The sequence below is a fragment of the Panthera pardus genome, unplaced genomic scaffold (assembly GCF_024362965.1).
Source record: "Panthera pardus isolate Hobbes unplaced genomic scaffold, ASM2436296v1 HiC_scaffold_18, whole genome shotgun sequence".
NCBI lineage: Eukaryota > Metazoa > Chordata > Mammalia > Carnivora > Felidae > Panthera > Panthera pardus.
The window spans coordinates 1156694-1173856 of NW_026526743.1; the positions used below are offsets into that span (position 1 = coordinate 1156694).

General features: G+C 57.9%; 1 protein-coding gene and 1 long non-coding RNA gene across 3 annotated transcripts; one reads left to right on the forward strand and one right to left on the reverse strand.

The window, feature by feature from the left end:
* Positions 1 to 62: 62 nt before the first annotated feature.
* ERCC2 (ERCC excision repair 2, TFIIH core complex helicase subunit) lies at positions 63 to 16394 on the reverse strand. Of its 2 annotated transcripts, none has more exons than XM_053905473.1 (23): positions 16308 to 16394; positions 15889 to 15988; positions 14481 to 14558; positions 14340 to 14402; positions 14060 to 14173; positions 10842 to 10958; positions 10637 to 10753; positions 10282 to 10405; positions 10090 to 10186; positions 9763 to 9896; positions 9518 to 9686; positions 7741 to 7859; positions 5442 to 5511; positions 5292 to 5361; positions 5097 to 5198; positions 3505 to 3568; positions 2759 to 2880; positions 1523 to 1615; positions 1350 to 1422; positions 1030 to 1100; positions 775 to 918; positions 529 to 672; positions 63 to 177 (listed from the first exon to the last, which is right to left on the reverse strand). In XM_053905473.1, the coding sequence occupies exons 1-23, from the start codon at positions 16310 to 16312 to the stop codon at positions 85 to 87; spliced, it is 2283 nt and encodes a 760-aa protein (XP_053761448.1). In that variant the 5' UTR covers positions 16313 to 16394; the 3' UTR covers positions 63 to 84. The 2 variants fall into 2 exon arrangements, with proteins under 2 accessions (XP_053761448.1, XP_053761449.1); XM_053905474.1 differs by lacking the exon at positions 16308 to 16394 and adding an exon at positions 16084 to 16211.
* LOC109253240 (uncharacterized) lies at positions 2876 to 4203 on the forward strand. Its single transcript, XR_002074300.2, has 2 exons — positions 2876 to 3592; positions 3697 to 4203. It is a non-coding gene; the product is annotated as an uncharacterized LOC109253240 (long non-coding RNA).
* Positions 16395 to 17163: the final 769 nt, after the last annotated feature.

Here is a 17163-nt window from a genome sequence, read left to right on the forward strand (position 1 = left end):
CTGCGGCTTCGTGCAAGGACCCGGGGCGACTTCCAGGCTGCTGGGACCCAGGGCCAGGTAGGACTCTGGAGTCCCCGCCCTGAGCTACAGCTGCTGAGCAATCTGCTCTATCCTCCGCAGCGTCTCCTCCGATTCCAGCTGCTCCAGGCTGAGCAGGGACAGGCCCAGCTGGTCCTCCTGGAGGGGACGGAGCGATCAGGTCAGGGGCAGGCGGTGTAGCGCTTCCCCACGGGACTCAGGGATCCAAGACTTGAGCACCAGTAGTGACAGGAAGTGGCCTGCATCGGGCCTACTGGGGCTTTAGAAACACCCGTACGATGGGGAACATACCATCCCTGGCAGGCCAAAACAGGCCTGAGGGAGGGAGAGGGGAGCCGGCCGGACTCCCACACCCCTGCCCGATCACTACAGACGCCCCACGGGGCCCCCATTCCAAAGGCCTCTCGGTGGGGGGCAGGCTAGAGTTGGGGCTTGGGGAGAAAGTCAAGGGACCTTCCTGGACGAGGGGCTTAGCCACGTCCAGCTCACCCGGTGGAAGGGCTGAGCCATCTGCCTCAGGAAGTACTTGGCGACCTGGACCCCCTCATCCACCGTCAGGTTGAGGTTGGCGTCAGTGAGGTGCTCCTGGATCCAGCGGGGAAGCTTCCCGCGCTTGTCTGCCCGGGCGAACCGCTTTCGGCAGGCAGGCAAGGGAGAAAGGATAGACATCAGGACCCTGGGGGTGTGGGGGGGGGGGGGGAGCACCCTGGCAGCCAGAGGCCCCTGAACCCCCACCTTATCGGCAAAGACCATGAGGCCATAGTCCGTCTTGCCCCTGATGGCCCGACCCACACACTGGGCTGCGTGGCGCATGGCATCGAAGGTGAGAAAGTCGTTCTCTCGGATCTGGAACTGGTCCCGCAGGTACTCCAGCCGCGCCTGCCGGTGAGAAGGTGGCAGAGCGGTCCCTCCGGCCCCCTCCACCCGGCACCCATTCCAGGGGTTGGCCCGAGGGGCCCTAACATCCTAGCGCCCCTGGGGGCTGCTCACCTTGAGAATGCGGCTCTGGGTGTAGACGTAGGGAACACCAAACATGATGACGGCCCTCCCGTAGTGGTGCACTGGGGGGCGAGCACAGGAGGGGCACGGGGTTACCGGGTGGCCTGACCTCGCGTGGGCCAGGAGGTTGTGCTGTCTCAATGGGAAGAGCACGGCTACGCTCCGAGGGCCCCACCGGGTACTCGGGACTCAGGAAGGGGAGATCCCGGTGTGTGCGCAGGCGAGGGGGGAGGGTGCTGTCCCCTGGGGGACCAGAAACAGCCAGAGCTCCACGCAGACAAGGGGGGGGGGGGGGGAGCTAGTCCACTCACCAAAGTCAATTCCCTCGGACACTTTGCCTCGGGCCACTGACAGCAGGATGGCTCCGCGGCCGTTCTCGCAGGCCTGGGGAGGGGAGGCCGAGACAGGAGCTGCGTGCCCTCGGAGCCGCCTCCTTCAGGCCCTCTGCACGCAGTCTCCTGGCATCCCCCACGCCCCTACCCACCTCCTGGTACTTCTCCAGGGCGACGCTGGTCTCGGCCCCATCTTGCGTCTCGATGAAGAGCAGCTTGTTCCTCTGGATGTTTTCGAGAATGCCCTAGGGAAGGACACCAGGCAGGTCGGGCTGCGGGTGGGCCGGAAGTGGACTAAGGGCACAGGCCTCCTGGCTAAACCCAGCTCTGCCCCAGCTCCTGTGCGCCAGCCTTGCACCTTCCTTCAGCCTTCCTCGTGGGAAGCTCTGTGATCTGCGGGGGGTGGGGGGGGGGGGGCAACCCCCGCACGCCATCCTTCGGACAAGTGGGGCGGCCATATGCCCCGAGGTGGCCCATTGGGACGCTCCGGCTGGTGGTTAGTAGAGAGGCTGACGTAGGTCAGGCAGAGCCAAACAGAGGCGGCCCAGGGATTTCCTGTGACACTGCATTTAACTGGGTGAGATCAAGGACGGACGCGGGGACAGACCAGAGGGTCCAGAAACGCACCCCCACACAGGTCATCCGTACCTGTGTCCGTCTCCAGTGGGGAGAGTGCTTTCCAGTTCTCCACACGGAGAAAAAAGAACCTGGGCCCTGACCTTACCCCCTACACAAGGACGAATCTGAGGTAACTCACAGACCCAGATGTGAAAAAACCAGAACTACAAGGCTTCTAGAAGACACACACGAGACCACCTTCATGACCCTGGGCCAGGCGACGTCTTCTTAAAGAGGACACCACTCAGGATGCGGATTCAGGTGGCCGGAAGCCACCTTCCCCACCGTGTGGGAAGCGCCCACGTGAGGACAAGACAAAGGTCTTGGCCAAGAGGATGAGGCCCCTCCCCCTCCCCCCCTTGCTCTGTTCCTGGGTCCTTGGATCAGCCACGTTCTCTCATCTCGCCCTCAGGAAGTGCCCGCTTCCCCTCCCCCCCCCCCCCCCCCCCCCAAGAGCTGGGCCGTGGTGCACCAGGAGAGAGGTCACAGCAGCCACCCGGTGCCCAGCTGTGGTGAGCCCCTTTTCCAGAAGGCCCATGATCTCACCCACACACTGCCTAGCAGGGGCTCGAGTTTTTAACCTGGAGGGGGGGAGGGGGGAGAGGCACGTGCAAGGGTACACACTGCACTGTGTATTCTTCGAACTGTTCGCTGTGTTCCACACGCTGTCCCGTCACCTGTGGTGCCCGTCGCCACTCAGAACGCAAGACAAAGGAAACCAACACGCTGAGGGGAGAGGGGACTTCCGGGGAGGGGGCGGCTGGGCGTACCTGCTCGTACCAGGAGGCCACGGTGCTCTCCATGTACTGGTAGCTGGTGAAGAAGGCCACGATGCCGTCGGGGACCACGGCGGACATCTCCAGCAGGAGGTTCCCGTAGTTCCGGATCACCGCTGGGAGGGGTCAGAGGGCGGCCTCGGTCCTCCTCCTCCCCGCTCCCTGTCAGGGCGCTCCTATCTAATGCCCTGGTTTTGGCTTTTTGGTTTTTTTTTTAAAGTAGGCTCCACTTGAACTCACGACCCTGAGCTCAAGACCTGAGCTGAGACTGAGCTACTCAGGCGCCCCTCTAGTGCCCGATCTTCAACTCGGGGTCCCCAGAAGCCCCACTGAGGCCAGCTGTAGGGCTGTTCACACACGCTCCACTTTTTCCAGCCACGTGGGTGGACTCCTCAGGTTAGGTGTGGCCACGTGACTCGTCTTGACCAATGAAATGAGTGGCCGGGAGTCACTTCTGGGGGCCGAACGCCTTTAGGAGGCACAGCACGATCACCAGGATCCCTCCCGTCACATCTCCCCACCGCCATGATGTGTCCAACAGTGAAGGTGCCCAGAGGGAGGGGACACCTGGGGAGGCCCCCCGCCCAACCCACAATGGCACACACCACGAGCAAGAAGCAAGAAGCACCCTCCGTGTGAAGCCACTCTGATTCGGGGCTATTTGTTACTGTGGCCTGACTCAGCCCATTGATACACCTCCCCTCTCGCAACCCATGCACCCAGCCCCGCGAGCAGCATACCAATATCTTCCCGGGTCTCAAATTTGGAGCTGATGGCCACCTGGTCATTGCCCCGACCGATGATCTGGAGAGAGCGAGAGCCATCACGGTAAGCAACCGGCAGTCACCACTCTAATGCGTTAGCTGCCGGCGTTTTATAGACACAATGTCACTGGACGAACCCTCAGCTACGCTGTTATCTGCCCGGCACAGATGAATGACCTAAGGCTCTGAGAAGGTGAGTTGCCTGCCCAAGGTCACACGGCAGATAAACGGCAGAGGCAGGACTGAACCCGTCTGTCCGTGTCGCTAACCAGCAAGGGTGTTCTACCGGCCCCAGCCTCCAGGTCAGGCGGCTCCAGGAGAACGTGTCACCCCGACCTCGACAGCCACCAGCCCCCGGCGCGTCCCTCCCCGGGCACCTCCACAAAACCGCAACGCAGTACGCGGTCACCACCGGTCCACGACCCCCAAGGGCAATTCCAAGAGCCAAAAGCCTCCAGAAACTCCCAGCTATTTGAATTTGGCACAAACACGTACGACAGCAGAATCTGCTCCGACCGGAGTCTGTTCAGAGTCCCGGCTTGCCTCCCTTTGACGTCTTAAAACCTCTTCCTGCTAAAACACGACTTGCACTGGAGGGAGCTGCCCACACCCCGCTGGCCATGTTTACATACCACACGGCACGTGCTTTGTTTTTAAAGTCTGGAAAAGTCTCAATTCTAAATTTTTTTTTTTTTAATGTTTATTTTTGAGAGCGAGCAAGCGCGCAGTAGCAGGGGAGGGGTAGAAAGACGGAGACACAGAATCTGAAGCAGGCTCCAGGCTCTGAGCTGTCAACACAGAGCCCGACGCGGGGCTCAAACTCACAAGCAGTGAGATCACGACCTGAGCCGAAGTCAGACAACCAACTGAGCCACCCAGGCGCCCCAGGAAAAGCCTCAATTCTAACATACATCTGGCCAGGGCACCTGGGTGGCTCAGTTGGTTAAGCCTCTGACTCTTGATCTCAGCTCAGGTCATGATCTCACGGTTCGGGAGTTCGAGCCCCACGCTGGGCTCTGTGCTGGCAGTGCAGAGCCTGCTTGAGATTCTCTCTCTCTCCCCCTCTCTGCCCCTCCCCTGCTCGCGCTCTCTCTCTTGCAAAATAAGCTTTAAAAAAATAAAATACATCTGGCCCAAGGGATTCAGATAAAGGACGGAGGGCCCATGTTTTGATACCTGTTTACAAAGGAAACTGAGGCAAAGCAAAAAGGTCACTCACCAACGTTATGGCCTGATGACGAACCAGGCAAAGCCACGTTAACCGAGATGTTGACTGAGTGCCTACTGGCAGGCCCTGGGCTGCAGAAGCGTTTTATGCCCCTGATCTCACTATCCCCTCAAGCAGCCTGGGACATCAGAGAGGATGCATTCCCATTTTACAGATTAGAAACTGAGGCTTGCAAAGTCCTCCCTACCGAGAGAAGTAACATCAACCCCAAGTCTGTCTCTGAATCCAGAGTCTGTGCCCTCAGCTGTAAAACTCTCCTGCCTGAGCAACAGAACAGAGGGAGGAAAGGCGGCCCCCATTCCCATCTCCCCTGCCCCAGCATCCACCCTCTCCCACGCACCATCGGGCAGAGGCACACCCGGGCCAGCGTCATGGTGAAGGTTGCCATGGTGACAGGATGGAAGTCCAGAATCTTGGGGTAGATGTCCAGTGGGGACAGCGTCTGTAGCAGAGACAGCAGGCGGGACCTCAGCAGGACTGGGCCAGGAACCCCATAGTGGAGGGCTGGGGACTGGGGGCAGAAAAGGGTCCTCACCCCAGATGTGATGATGACAGACTGGAAGCGCTCGAACACGGGTTTGATGGCCAGGGAAGCGTCCATGCAGCTGCAGGAAGAAGAGGGTGTTGAGGGCCACGCTGGGGCCCCTGTGGTCCGTTCACACCCCCCACTGGGGTGGGGTCTCACCTGAAGTGCAGGATGGGGTTGGCAATGGTGGGGGTCCGGTCATCAAAGGGCTCGATGATGATGGTGAAACCTACGAGCCAGCGAGATTCCAGGTCACCGGTCGGAGCCACGCCCACCTGGCCACACCCTCTTCCATCAGTGACCTGGACCACCAACCCTTTGCCCCAGCATCCAGAGTCCAACATACGCCCCAACCTGTCCGCTTCTCCCAGAGCCGACACCCACTCAGCATCATGAACAGAGAGCACCGAAGGTTTACTCCTGACTCTCCCAAAGCCTCGAGAACCTACCCCGCCACTCAAGCCAGAACCTGGAGCCTTTCCCCCAGATCTATCCAACCCATCAGGCTGGTCGGCTCTGCCTCCAAAGCCCATCTGCAACCTGACCACTCCTCCAACCCCCTTCCCAAGACCATCACCTCTGGCCTGGACCACTGCAGTCACCACCTCACTGGGCTTCCAGCTCCCACCCCCGCTCCCTTCCCAGCAGCCAGAGAGACCCTGTGAAATCCTAAGTCAGGTCATATCCCTGCCCTGCTCAGAAGCCCGGTATAGCTCCCCACACCCCTCTCAAGGTGCAAAATCATCTAGGACCCTGCCACGCTGACCCCATTTCCTCACTCACAGGCCTCCTGCCTAACTTTCAAAAACCACTGGGCTCACTCCACCCCAGGGCCTTTGCACTTGCTGGACCCACAGTCCGAAAAGATTCCCAAGGCAGCTGGTTCCATTTGGTCATTTGGGACTCAGCTTAAATGTCCACGCCTCAGGCCTCCCCTGGCCACCCCAGCCACCGCAGGCATGCTCCAACACGGCAATGTTTTTGTTTCTCATGAAAACGATCCCTTTTTAGAATTATCTTTCTTATCTGAGTCTTTGCTACCTGTCTTCCTTTCTACAATATAAGTTCCAGGAGATCAGAAATGAGGTCCCTCTTGATTCCTGTCACTTCCCTAGTGCGGGGCCTGGCCTGTTTGTTGAAAAAAAAAAAAACAAACAAACAGGTGAATGGGGTCGTCTGGGTGTCTCAGTTGGTTGAGCCACTGACCCTTGGTTTCAGTTCAGGCCATGATCTCACAGTTTGGGGGTTTGTGCCCCTTTGCACTGGCAGTGCGGAGCCTGCTTGGGATTCTCGCTCTCCCTCTTTCCCTGCTTCCCTCCTGCGTGTGCGTGCACACACACTAAGACAAACATCAAAAAAAAAAAACAAAAAACAATAGGTGAATGAATGAACTCACATACTCAATTTCACCTAGTTAAAAAAGAAAACAATCAAGTTCTCTATGCCCAGCTCTGTACTGGGGACACAGTGGGAACCAAGACAGCTCTGGCCCTGCCCTCTCAGGGCTCACAGTCTAATGACGGGGACGCAGTCCTGTCCCCAGTGACCAGGTGACCAGAGAGGGTTGGGACAGGGGAGCCTGACGCAGCCTGGGGTCAGGAAGGGCTTCCTCGAACAGGGGCCATCTTTAACCAGCTAAACCGAAGGATGAGTAGGAGGTAGCTGGGGGCTGAGGAGTATCGGGCAAGATGCTCCAGGTCAAAGAACGGGAAGCGCTAGTGGATGGGAAGAGACGAGAAAGCCAGCCCCGGAAGAAGGTGGGCTGGGGCAGGAGAGGGATACAGAAGGAAGCCTGTAGTGGGACTTGGTGGGGGGACAGACTCTCCATCCTGCTGCAGGGTGTCGGGAAGTCCGACCTGGTTTCCGGGACAGAGCAGTAATCCCTGGGGATCAGACTGAGCCCTTGGCCAGCTTAACACGTGCTGACCAGTAAAGCCTCGGGAACGGGAACAACATCCCCTCTCCCTGGCAAGCTGGAAACCTGAGCCGTGCACTCAGCTCCTTGCTCCCCAGCCCCCCTGCCTCCCCACCCCCCCCACCCCAGACACCAGGTCCCACATCTCTCTCCAGCCCCTCCCGTCCTCCCATCCTTCCCCAGGCCCCTACCCTTCCCTTGCTCAGAACCTGCCATGGCTCCCTACTTCCCGGCAGTAGAAAGGCCCACTCCTTACCACACCCAACAGCGTGAGGGACCCCACAGAGTTTCTCTGGCCTCGTCCCCCACCCTACTCCACCTCGAAGCTAGAAAATACAAATCTGAGCGCGAGGCTTGCGCTAACCCAAGAACTATCTGTGGATCCTCACTGCGCTTGAAATAAAACCCAAACTCCCGAGCCCAGCCCTACAAGGTCCCGAAAGTCTAAGTCTCACTGACGACTCTCTGGACTCTGCCGGGCTCCCGATTCCACCTGCCGGGGGGGGGGGGGGGGCTGGCAGAGGTAGGAGAAGATGAGCTTACCCTTGGCGTAGGTGCTGACGAGGGTGGCGAAGTTAGCGAGGAGGGTGAGGGGAGAGAAGTCGGCAAGGTCGGCGATCTCCAGGGTGTGCAGCAGGGAGCGGAGGCGTTCGGCGCAGAATCTGGTGCGAAGGCCGGACGGGGTCAGGGGGGCGGCAGAGAGCCAACAGGACCAGCGACCTCCTCCGCCCTCGCCAGCACTCGGTCACACATCGGTCTCCCCAGGTGACCGGGTGCTCCGTGAGGGCAGAGACCGGGGCTGTTTCAGTCACCCCCGTGTCCCCACACCGTACGACTGCCCATCACGCAGAGCCACAGCTGTAGGACAGCGCACGCGGAGAAGTCACGCGGTCATACGTCACACACGGCCACACCACCCCGTGCAGGCTCTTGGTCAAAAGAGGGGACCCACGAGCACCCCCAGAATCCCGGTCACAGCCCGAATCCCGCACGGCCGCAAGCAGCTCACACCCACGACCTGTCACACCGTGGTGGCACATCCAAGCATCAGAGCCCCGCGTACTCACAGAGGACAATCTCACATATGCCGTGTCGCCAGCCCTCCCACACAAGGCCGCCCAGGCACCTGACCGGTGGTCAGGCTTGAGGCTGTCGCCCCTCAAGGGCGGGTCATGGAGCGGGAACGCCTGGTTTCAGAGCCCGGGGGATGCCCGGAGCTTTAGAACCTGCCTCCGAATGCCACCGCTTCAAGCCTGTCATCTGTACGTCCCCACCCCGGCTGGATCAGGTGCCCCCTTTGAGCTCCCCCATCCCAGCCATGCTCACCCTGGTCATCCTGGTCTGGGGACAGACAGAGCCACCCTGAGGGCCGCCCCAGCCCCTTAGAGGCAGGGCAGTGAGGGGCTTTGGGGCCCTAAGGACCTGGCTTCGCACGACTGGCCCACAAAGTGCTGGGTGACCCCGGGGCAGCGGCTTCCCCTCTCTAGGCCACACCGTCCTCCTCTGCGGCACAGGAGCGCCCTCCCGAGCTCCCACAAGATGCAGAGCGTGAAGTGCTTAGCTCATCACCAGTGCTCAAGACAGGGCAAGTAAGTTATTTCTGTCAGTGCTTTCTCGTTTCACCACCACAGAAACCCGGGAGGGAACGTGACGGCCCTCCTACCCGTTGGAACAAAAGAGGAAACTGAGGTTCGGAGAAGACCAATGACTTAATGCAAAACAGCCAAAGCAAAGTACAGGAGGCCCCACCCCTCTCCCAGGTCCATTCTCCGCTTGTTCCATGCTAGGGATGATCCCCGCCAGACTGCCTGGCGGGGGGAGGCGGGGGGTTCCTGGTCCCTGCCGTCAGGCTTCTTGGGGACAAAGAGAAGCACCGGTAGGAGGCGACAGGGGTCCAGGGGACCTACAGCATTTGCCCCCAGCTCCCACCCTGCTGGAGCTTGTCAGGAGCCCCCTCCGGGGCCGTCCCTCCCCTGCCACCGTGGCCTCAGGCGGAAATACCTGAGCCGGACGAGGGTCCAGGACCCCTGTCGGACCTCCTGCCCTGCCCGCCTCTGTCAGTCGCGCCTCCGTCAAGCTCTCTGGTTAAGCCACGCGTCGCCTGCCGGTTTCCCGCCCGACACACACAGGGACGCGGGGCCGGCTCCGACCTCCCCGGGGATCTGCCCGGTCTGCCGAGTCACCGCACACGCTCGCTCTGCGCCCGTCACTTCCTCCTGACACCGGCCACGCAGCGGCCCCGGGCACAAAGGACGGGGCTCGGGGAGGCCCCGAACCCCCCGCGGGGACCGGACGCCCCCGGCCGTGGGGGGGGCCGCACCTGAGGGGCTTGCGCTGGATGCACACACGCTGGGCCAGGCCGCTCAGGAAGGCGGGGGGGCTCTCCTGCACCACGTGCTGTACCCGCAGCCGCCACTTGACGTACTCCAGCAGCCGCCGGAGGAAGCCCAGGAAGTGCTCGGCCGTGCGGATGGAGCCGGGTACCGCCTCTGCGGGGAGACGCAATCAGCCACCACCGGGGAGGGCGGGACCGGGGGCAGGTGGCAGCAGGGAGCGGCAGCTCACCCTGGAGCACCTCGTCGGGAAGCACGGGGTTGGCCAGGTGGGCATCGGTCTCCCGGGCCGCACTGGCCTCGCGCAGCCCCTCCACCAGGCGGCGGTACTCGTCCCGCAGTCGCTGCTCATCGGTCTCCTTGATCCTGGGCGGGGGGGAGAGGGGGGATCGGGTGTGGGAAGAGTGGGGGACATCTGGGGGGGGGTGGGGGGCACTGGGATAGGCCCGGTGTCCCCGGGAGTAAGTCGGGCAGAAAGCGGGGGCCCGGGAGAAGCTGGGAACCAGACGGCAGGGCGCAGGGTGGGCGCTCAGGTCCGGCAGCCACCCGAGGCCCCCACCTGAGCACCGTCTTCTGCAAGGTCTCCAGGTTGCCCTGGCACCGGTCGAGGGTCCGGCGGGTGATGTTGACGCTCATAGAGTCGATGCAGACGTTGTCTAGAGAGGAGACGGGGGAGAGCCGGGCTCAGGCGGGCGGCCGGAGCGGCGGCCGGAGGGGCTGAGTCTCTCCTCTCCTCTGCCTCCCGCCTCACCGATGTTGTGGGCCTCGTCGAAGACCACGACAGCTTTCCGGGCCAGCTCCTTGGAGACCAGCTCCGCGATCTTGGGGTCCAGGAGGTAGTGGTAGCTGTAAACCACCACGTTGGCGTGCAAGATCTAGGGGCCAAGGAGGGCAGGGTTACCCCGGCCCTGTCCCCCCCCCCCCCACCTACCCCTCCCCTGCCGGCACCCGCCTCCCTCACAGGCTCGTAGACGCAAGGCCAGGTCTTGCCAGGCCAGACCTGGGCAAGGTACAAACACAAGCTGATGGACAGACAGACCGACAAACAGGCAGGCAGGCCGTAACGCACACCCCCGGCCCTCTGCCCAGCCCCCCAGCCTTCTCACCGAATAGCGGGCAAGGAAGTAGGGGCACCAGCCCTGGCGCCGCCCCAGGGCCTTCAGGTCATCCAGGTTGTAGATGCCAGCAGGGAGGGGCACCTGGCGCCCATGGATGTCAAACTCCTGGGGGGGGGAGCGGGGGTCAGGGAGGTTGGCTGTCGCAGCCGGCTTACCCTCCTGCCCTCCCTCCCTCAGCCCATTCGGCGGGCACCTCGTAGAAGCGGCAGTGGGGCAGGCTGGAGTCCTGCTGGTACTGTGCGCGCACGTAGGAGGCCGTGAGGCTGTGGCATTTCCCGTCGACGTCTTTCCCAAAGCGCAGGGGCATCACCTGGCGGCCGGGGGGCATCTTAGCACCGAGAAGCTCAAGCATTCCTCGACCCTGGCTCTACACCTACCAGCTACACCTACCAGCTACGTGGGATGGGGGGCTGTCCTGGCCGTCTGGGGTGAGAATCGGGAATTGTGGGGAAACTCGAACCTCAACTTGTTTCGTTACTAAACAGTTAAGACGCTTGCGAACTTAACCGAGGAGGTATCAGAGGGGAGCAACTGCCAGACTCCTATGCTGACCTTGGGATTGTGAGCTCGAGCCCAATGCTGGGTATAGAGATTACTTAAAACATAAAATCTTGGGGCACCGGGGTGGCTCAGTCGGTTAAGCATCCCGACTTCGGCTAAGGTCATGATCTCACAGTTCATGAGTTCGAGCCCCACACTGGGCTCTGCTCTGTCAGTGTGGAGTCTGCCTGGGACTCTCTTTCCCTCTCTCTCTGCCCCTCCCCCACTTGCACATTCGTGTGCTCTCTCTCTCTCTCTCACCAATAAACTTAAAAACAGTAACAGTGATAAAATAAAATCTTTAGGGGCACCTGGATGGCTCAGTTGGGCAAGCGTCCGGCTCTTGATCTTGGCTCAGGTCATGATCTCACGATTCGTGAGATGGGAGCCCCATGTTGGGCTCTGTGCTGGCAGAGCTCAGAGCCTGCTTGGGATTCTCTCTCCCTCTCTCTCTCTGCCCCTCCCCCATTCACACGCTTGCATGCGCTCTCTCTCAAAATAAATAAACTTAAAAAAAAAATCTTTAGGGGCGCCTGGGTGGCTCAGTCGGTTGAGCGACCGACCTGGGCTCGGGTCATGATCTCACGGTTTGTGAGTTTGAGCCCTGCGTAGGGCTCTGTGCCGACAGCTCAGAGCCTGGAGCCTGCTTCGGATTCTGTGTCTCCCTCTCTCTCTGCCCCTCCCCTGCTCATGCTCTGTCTCTGTCTCAGAAATAAATATTAAAAAAAAAAAAAAATCTTTATATAAAAAAAAAAAGAACAGATTGGTGGTTGCCAGGGGAGGGGAGTGAGAAACGGGTGAAGGGGATGAAAAACGGCAAACTTCCAGTTTTGAAACAACTGAGTTCTAGGGATGTAACATACAGCACGGAGACTATAGTTCATAATACCGTACTGCATTATTGCAAGTTCCTAAGGGAGATCTGAAAAGTTCTCATTACAAGACAAAAAAAAAATTTTTGGAATTATATAAAGTGATACATATAACTAGACTTAACCATGGTGATCATTTTGCACACTATACAGGTACCAAATCTTTACGCTGCCCACCTGAAACTAACATTGTATGTCAATGACACCTCAATTTTTTAAAAAAATCAAGCTTTGAAGAATCTTTAGCGCGTGGGGTTAAGCCCCAAGGCTGGAGCTACTTCTAATGATCACCGACCTCATCTATCATGTCTCGTGTTCTCACAAATAATGTCATGAGGGGCGCCTGGGTGGCTCAGTTGGTTAAGTGTCCGACTTCGGCTCAGGTCATGATCTCACGGTCCGTCAGTTCGAGCCCCGCGTCGGGCTCTGTGCTGACAGCTCAGAGCCTGGAGCCTGCTTCGGATTCTGTGTCTCCCTCTCTCTCTGACCCTCCCCCATTCATGCTCTCTGTCTCAAAAATAAATATTAAAAAAAATTTAAAAAAAAATAATAATGTCATGATATATATTCCACGCGTTTACCACACGCAAGGTGCTTAGAACACTGCTTGGGCGTGAGCCCCGATGGTTTTGAAACGTAACTTAACAATAAGTAATATTCTACGTGTCACAGATTATTGTATAAATAGCATGGTCACTTGTCATGTTTTAGATTTTTGCACATGCTAAGGGCTATACGTACATTACCTCGCTCGGTCAGTTACTTATTTATGTATAACATTTATTCATTTTTCAGAGACACAGTGCCAGCAGGGGAGGGGCAGAAAGGGAGACACAGAATCTGAATCAGGCTCCAGGCTCTGAGCTGTCAGCACAAAGCCCGACGCGGGGCTCGAACCCACGAACTGTGAGATCATAACCTGAGTTTAACTGACTGAACCACCCAGGCACCCCTTAATCTTTTTTTTTTTAATTATTGAGATATAATGGACATACAACACTATGTTAGTTTCAGGCTGTACAACGTAAGGACTCGATGCCTGTATATACTGCAACATGACCACCACAATAAGTCAGCTAATATCTGTCACCACATAGTTACAATTCTTTTCTTTTTCTTTTTTTTTTTTTTCAACTTTTTTTTTTTTTTATTTATTTTTGGGACAGAGAGAGACAGAGCATGAACGGGGGAGGGGCAGAGAGAGAGGGAGACACAGAATCAGAAACAGGCTCCAGGCTCCGAGCCATCAGCCCAGAGCCTGACGCGGGGCTCGAACTCACGGACCGCGAGATCGTGACCTGGCTGAAGTCGGACGCTTAACCGACTGCGCCACCCAGGCGCCCCTCTTTTTTTTTTTTTTAAAGGAAGCTCTATGCCCAATGCGGGGCTTGAAACTTACGACCCCGGAGATCAAGAGTCGCATGCTCCACTGAGCGACCCAGCCAGGCACCCCACAATTTTTTCTTACGATGAGAATTTTTAAGATCTACTCTCTCAACAACCTTCAAATATATGATACAGTATTATTTACTGCAGTCAACATGCTGTACGTCACAACCCCGTGACCTATGTGTTTTATAACTGGAAGTTTGTACATTCTGACCCCCTTCGCCCACTTCACCCACCCCCCCTACCCCCTTGCCCAATCTTATTAACAGCTATATGAAGCAGGTAACTAATCACCCCCATTTTACAGAAAGGGAGACTGAAGTCTGACTATAGAAACCACCTATCCGAGAATACAGGACTATTAAGTTTCAGAGCCAGGAAACCAGGCCTGCTGGATTCCAGGAAGTGCCTTTTTAACCTCTCTCAGGCTAGGGAGGATGTGCGTTTGGGCCGCGAATGAGGACTCAGAATTTGACGAGTGAGGAGAGAATTCTGCGTGTGGTCCCTGCCTATCACCCTGAGAGGTATGGTCTAGGGATCTAGGATTCCTGGTTGGATGGCGGTCTCCCCAACCCTGAGGCGTGGGGAAAGGGGAGAAAAGGGCACTCACCTCGGGATGAATGCACAGGTTCTTCCGGGAGCTCAGAGCCAGCCCCAAAAATGGCAGCTTCTCACCCTCCTGCTTCTCATAGAAATGGAGCAACTTTCGAAGCTCTTCGATCACCTGTTCCCGTGGAGGAGGGAGGGAGGACTCCGGCACAAGTCCCTGCCCAGCCTGGCCCCGCCCCTCCTCCAGCTTCTCAAACACCCTCCAGCTACAGGAGCAACCACCAGAGGGACCAACAAGTCCTACAGAACTTGGCCTTGGCCGGGGATTGGCCCTGGCTCACCTTCTCAATCTCAGGCACAGTCCTCGAGCAGTAGATGAGTTTAGTCACCTCCAGTGGATATGCCTGCCGATGACAACGGGCTCAGCCCCTGCTGGACCCCTTCCCTCTGCCTCCCCCTCCACGGGCCCAGGGGTCACTTACCCTCTGGTATGCCATGATCAGGGCCAACAGGGACACGGTCTTCCCAGTGCCTGAGGGCATCTCCAGGACTCCATGACCCTGCATGTGGAGAGAGACAGAACTTCAGGGACACAAACTCTGGGGACTGCCCCCAGAATGCCACCATCTTGAAATAAGAGGGACAACAGCAGTTAAAAGTCTAGGCCCCAGGGACAGTGGGTTTGAACCCCACTTTGGCCACCTCTTTGTTGTTGAGTGGTCATAGCAAGTGCCTTCACCCATCTGACCTTGGTATTCTCATCTCTAAAACAGGCCAAGGGCGCCTGGCTGGCTCAGTCAGAAGAGCATGAGACTCTTGATCTCGGGGTTGTGAGTTTGAGCCCCACACTGGGTATAGAGATTACTTTAAAAAGCAAATAAATTTTTTTAAAAATAAGTAAATAAATAAAATGGGCCTACTAAGCACTTCCTTACAGAATTACTGTGAGGACTAATGAGAAACTGAGGGTTATACATTTAGCATGGTAACTGACAGGTAGCGACCTGCCTTTTAATTTAGCAAACCCTTTTACAGCACTTACCCTGTGCCTGACGCTTTTTTTTTTTTTAACGTTTATTTTTGAGAGAGAGACAGAGAACGAGCGCGCGCGTGCTCGCACAAAGGGGGAAAGGGGCTGATAGAAAGGGGGACAGAGGATCCAAAGCAGGCTCCATGCTGATAGTCGTGAGCAGATGCGGGGCCAGAAATCGGGAGTCCGGAGATCACGACCTGAGCCAAAGTGGAAAGTTCAACCAACTGAGCCACCCAGGAGCCCTTGGCACTGCTTCTAAGGGTCTTCCATCAGAATCTCTCAACCTAGGCTCTCTGGACATTTGCGGGTCAGATACTACTTGGCTGTGGGGTGAGGGGGCCTGTCCTACGCACTACAGGATGGTTAGCAGAGTCCATGGCCTCTACCTGCTAGATGCCGGTAGCACCCGCCCCCCTCCGCTAGTAGGACAACCAGGAATGTCTCCGGACACTGCCTCGGGTGGTCAAAATCATCCCCAGTTAAGAACTGTTGCCTCACTTACCGAATTAACTCCTAACAACCTGCACACTAACCTCTGAGAGTAGGCAGTCTTAACTAAGCCCGTTTCACACACGTGAAAAGCGCGCAACAGGGAGATTAAGTGATTCACCCAACTGCACACGGCTGTGGGTCCAGGCTTCCCACCCGAGAGCCGGCTCTAAAGCAGCGCAGCAGCCTCTGATAAATGTTAGGTGCTGCTTTTATGAACTATTATTTTAGATGCCAGGAGTTTGGGGAGCGCTGGCCTCCCAAGGACCTCAGATTCCTAAAACCTAGACGTCCAGAAAGTTCAGTCTTAGAGGCACGCGTGGCCGTCCCACTTGTCAGGTGGGAAGCGGAGGGCCGGGCCCCCCCACCTTGGCGTCCAGTGTGCGTTTGAGCTCCAGCATGTAAGAGAACTGCTCCGGGTAGATGTAGTCGTAGGGGAAGTAGACCAGCAGCCCGTCCACGTTGAGCCTGGCGGCGGGGGGTGGGGGGCAGGGTCAGTCCCCCGCCCCCTGGGCCCCTCTCCAGCCCCCGCACTCCCCTGTCGTCCGGCCGAGAGGAGTTACCTGCCGGGAGCCGGTCCCCCCGAGCATCCCCCGCTTCCCCAGGACCCGCGGGTCCCTTCGGCATCGCCTCGCCGACCGTCCTCGTTACCGCCCCGTGGGGCCCCGCGGCTAACTTCACCCCACTCCTCCCGCACCCCCGCGCCCCGCCCGGGCCCCGGGCGCACCCACTGGTCCCCCCCATCTTTTAGACCCCGGCGAGCAGCGAACCCCGACCCCGCTCTCACTTCATGGCGCCGGCCTCGGCGAGAAGCGGCGTTGGCCCGCCTCCCTCATAAATATTCAGAGACCGGGATCCGTGGGGCGTCCACGAGGTGCCGCTCCGCCTTTCTCACGACGCCATTGGCTGAAGCCGCCCGTCACTCTACTGGGGCGGGGGATAATGCGCGTGCGCACTGCGATGCGGGGGGGAGGGGGGCGGACCCGGGGAGAGGAGGTGTCGGAGGCGTCGCTGAGGATCGCAGAGTGCCAAGAACAAAACTTGAAGGGAGAGAACCGAGATAGTCGATCCCTCCCATTCATTACTGTTTGGTCTCTCTGCATCTACGTAGTTCATCTAGCAAATAGTGGAAAGGAAATGACAGGAAAATTGGGGACCCCTACAGACCCCACGATTAAGGAATGTCTTCGCCGCACGAGACAAACATGCATCTATAAAATCCCTGCTGTGCCGTAGATTTTTCTGGGGAGAAATAACTCCTCCCATTTAGTGACCGCCTACTGTTTGCCATCAGGCAGTAATGCAAAGGCACTGTGGCTTGTCGGCTAAGGTGTGGACTCTGGAATCAGAGTGCCCGGGGCCAAATCCTGGCTCCACTGTCTATTAGCTGTGTGACCTTGGTCAAATTAACTTCTCACCTGCAAAGTAGGAACAATTAGATTATCTACAATGTAGATGATGCTTAAATAAACCCACATAAGGCAGTTAAAACTGGGTTTAGCTCATACTAAGCATTCAGTAAATGCTAGCAGCTTTTATGTGATTATTCAACAAATAGAAATGGGGCCTCTACTGTGCTAGGGCCTGGAAACACAAAGGTGGCCAAGACAGCCCCTGTTCCTGTCCTCAAAGAACAAAGATTA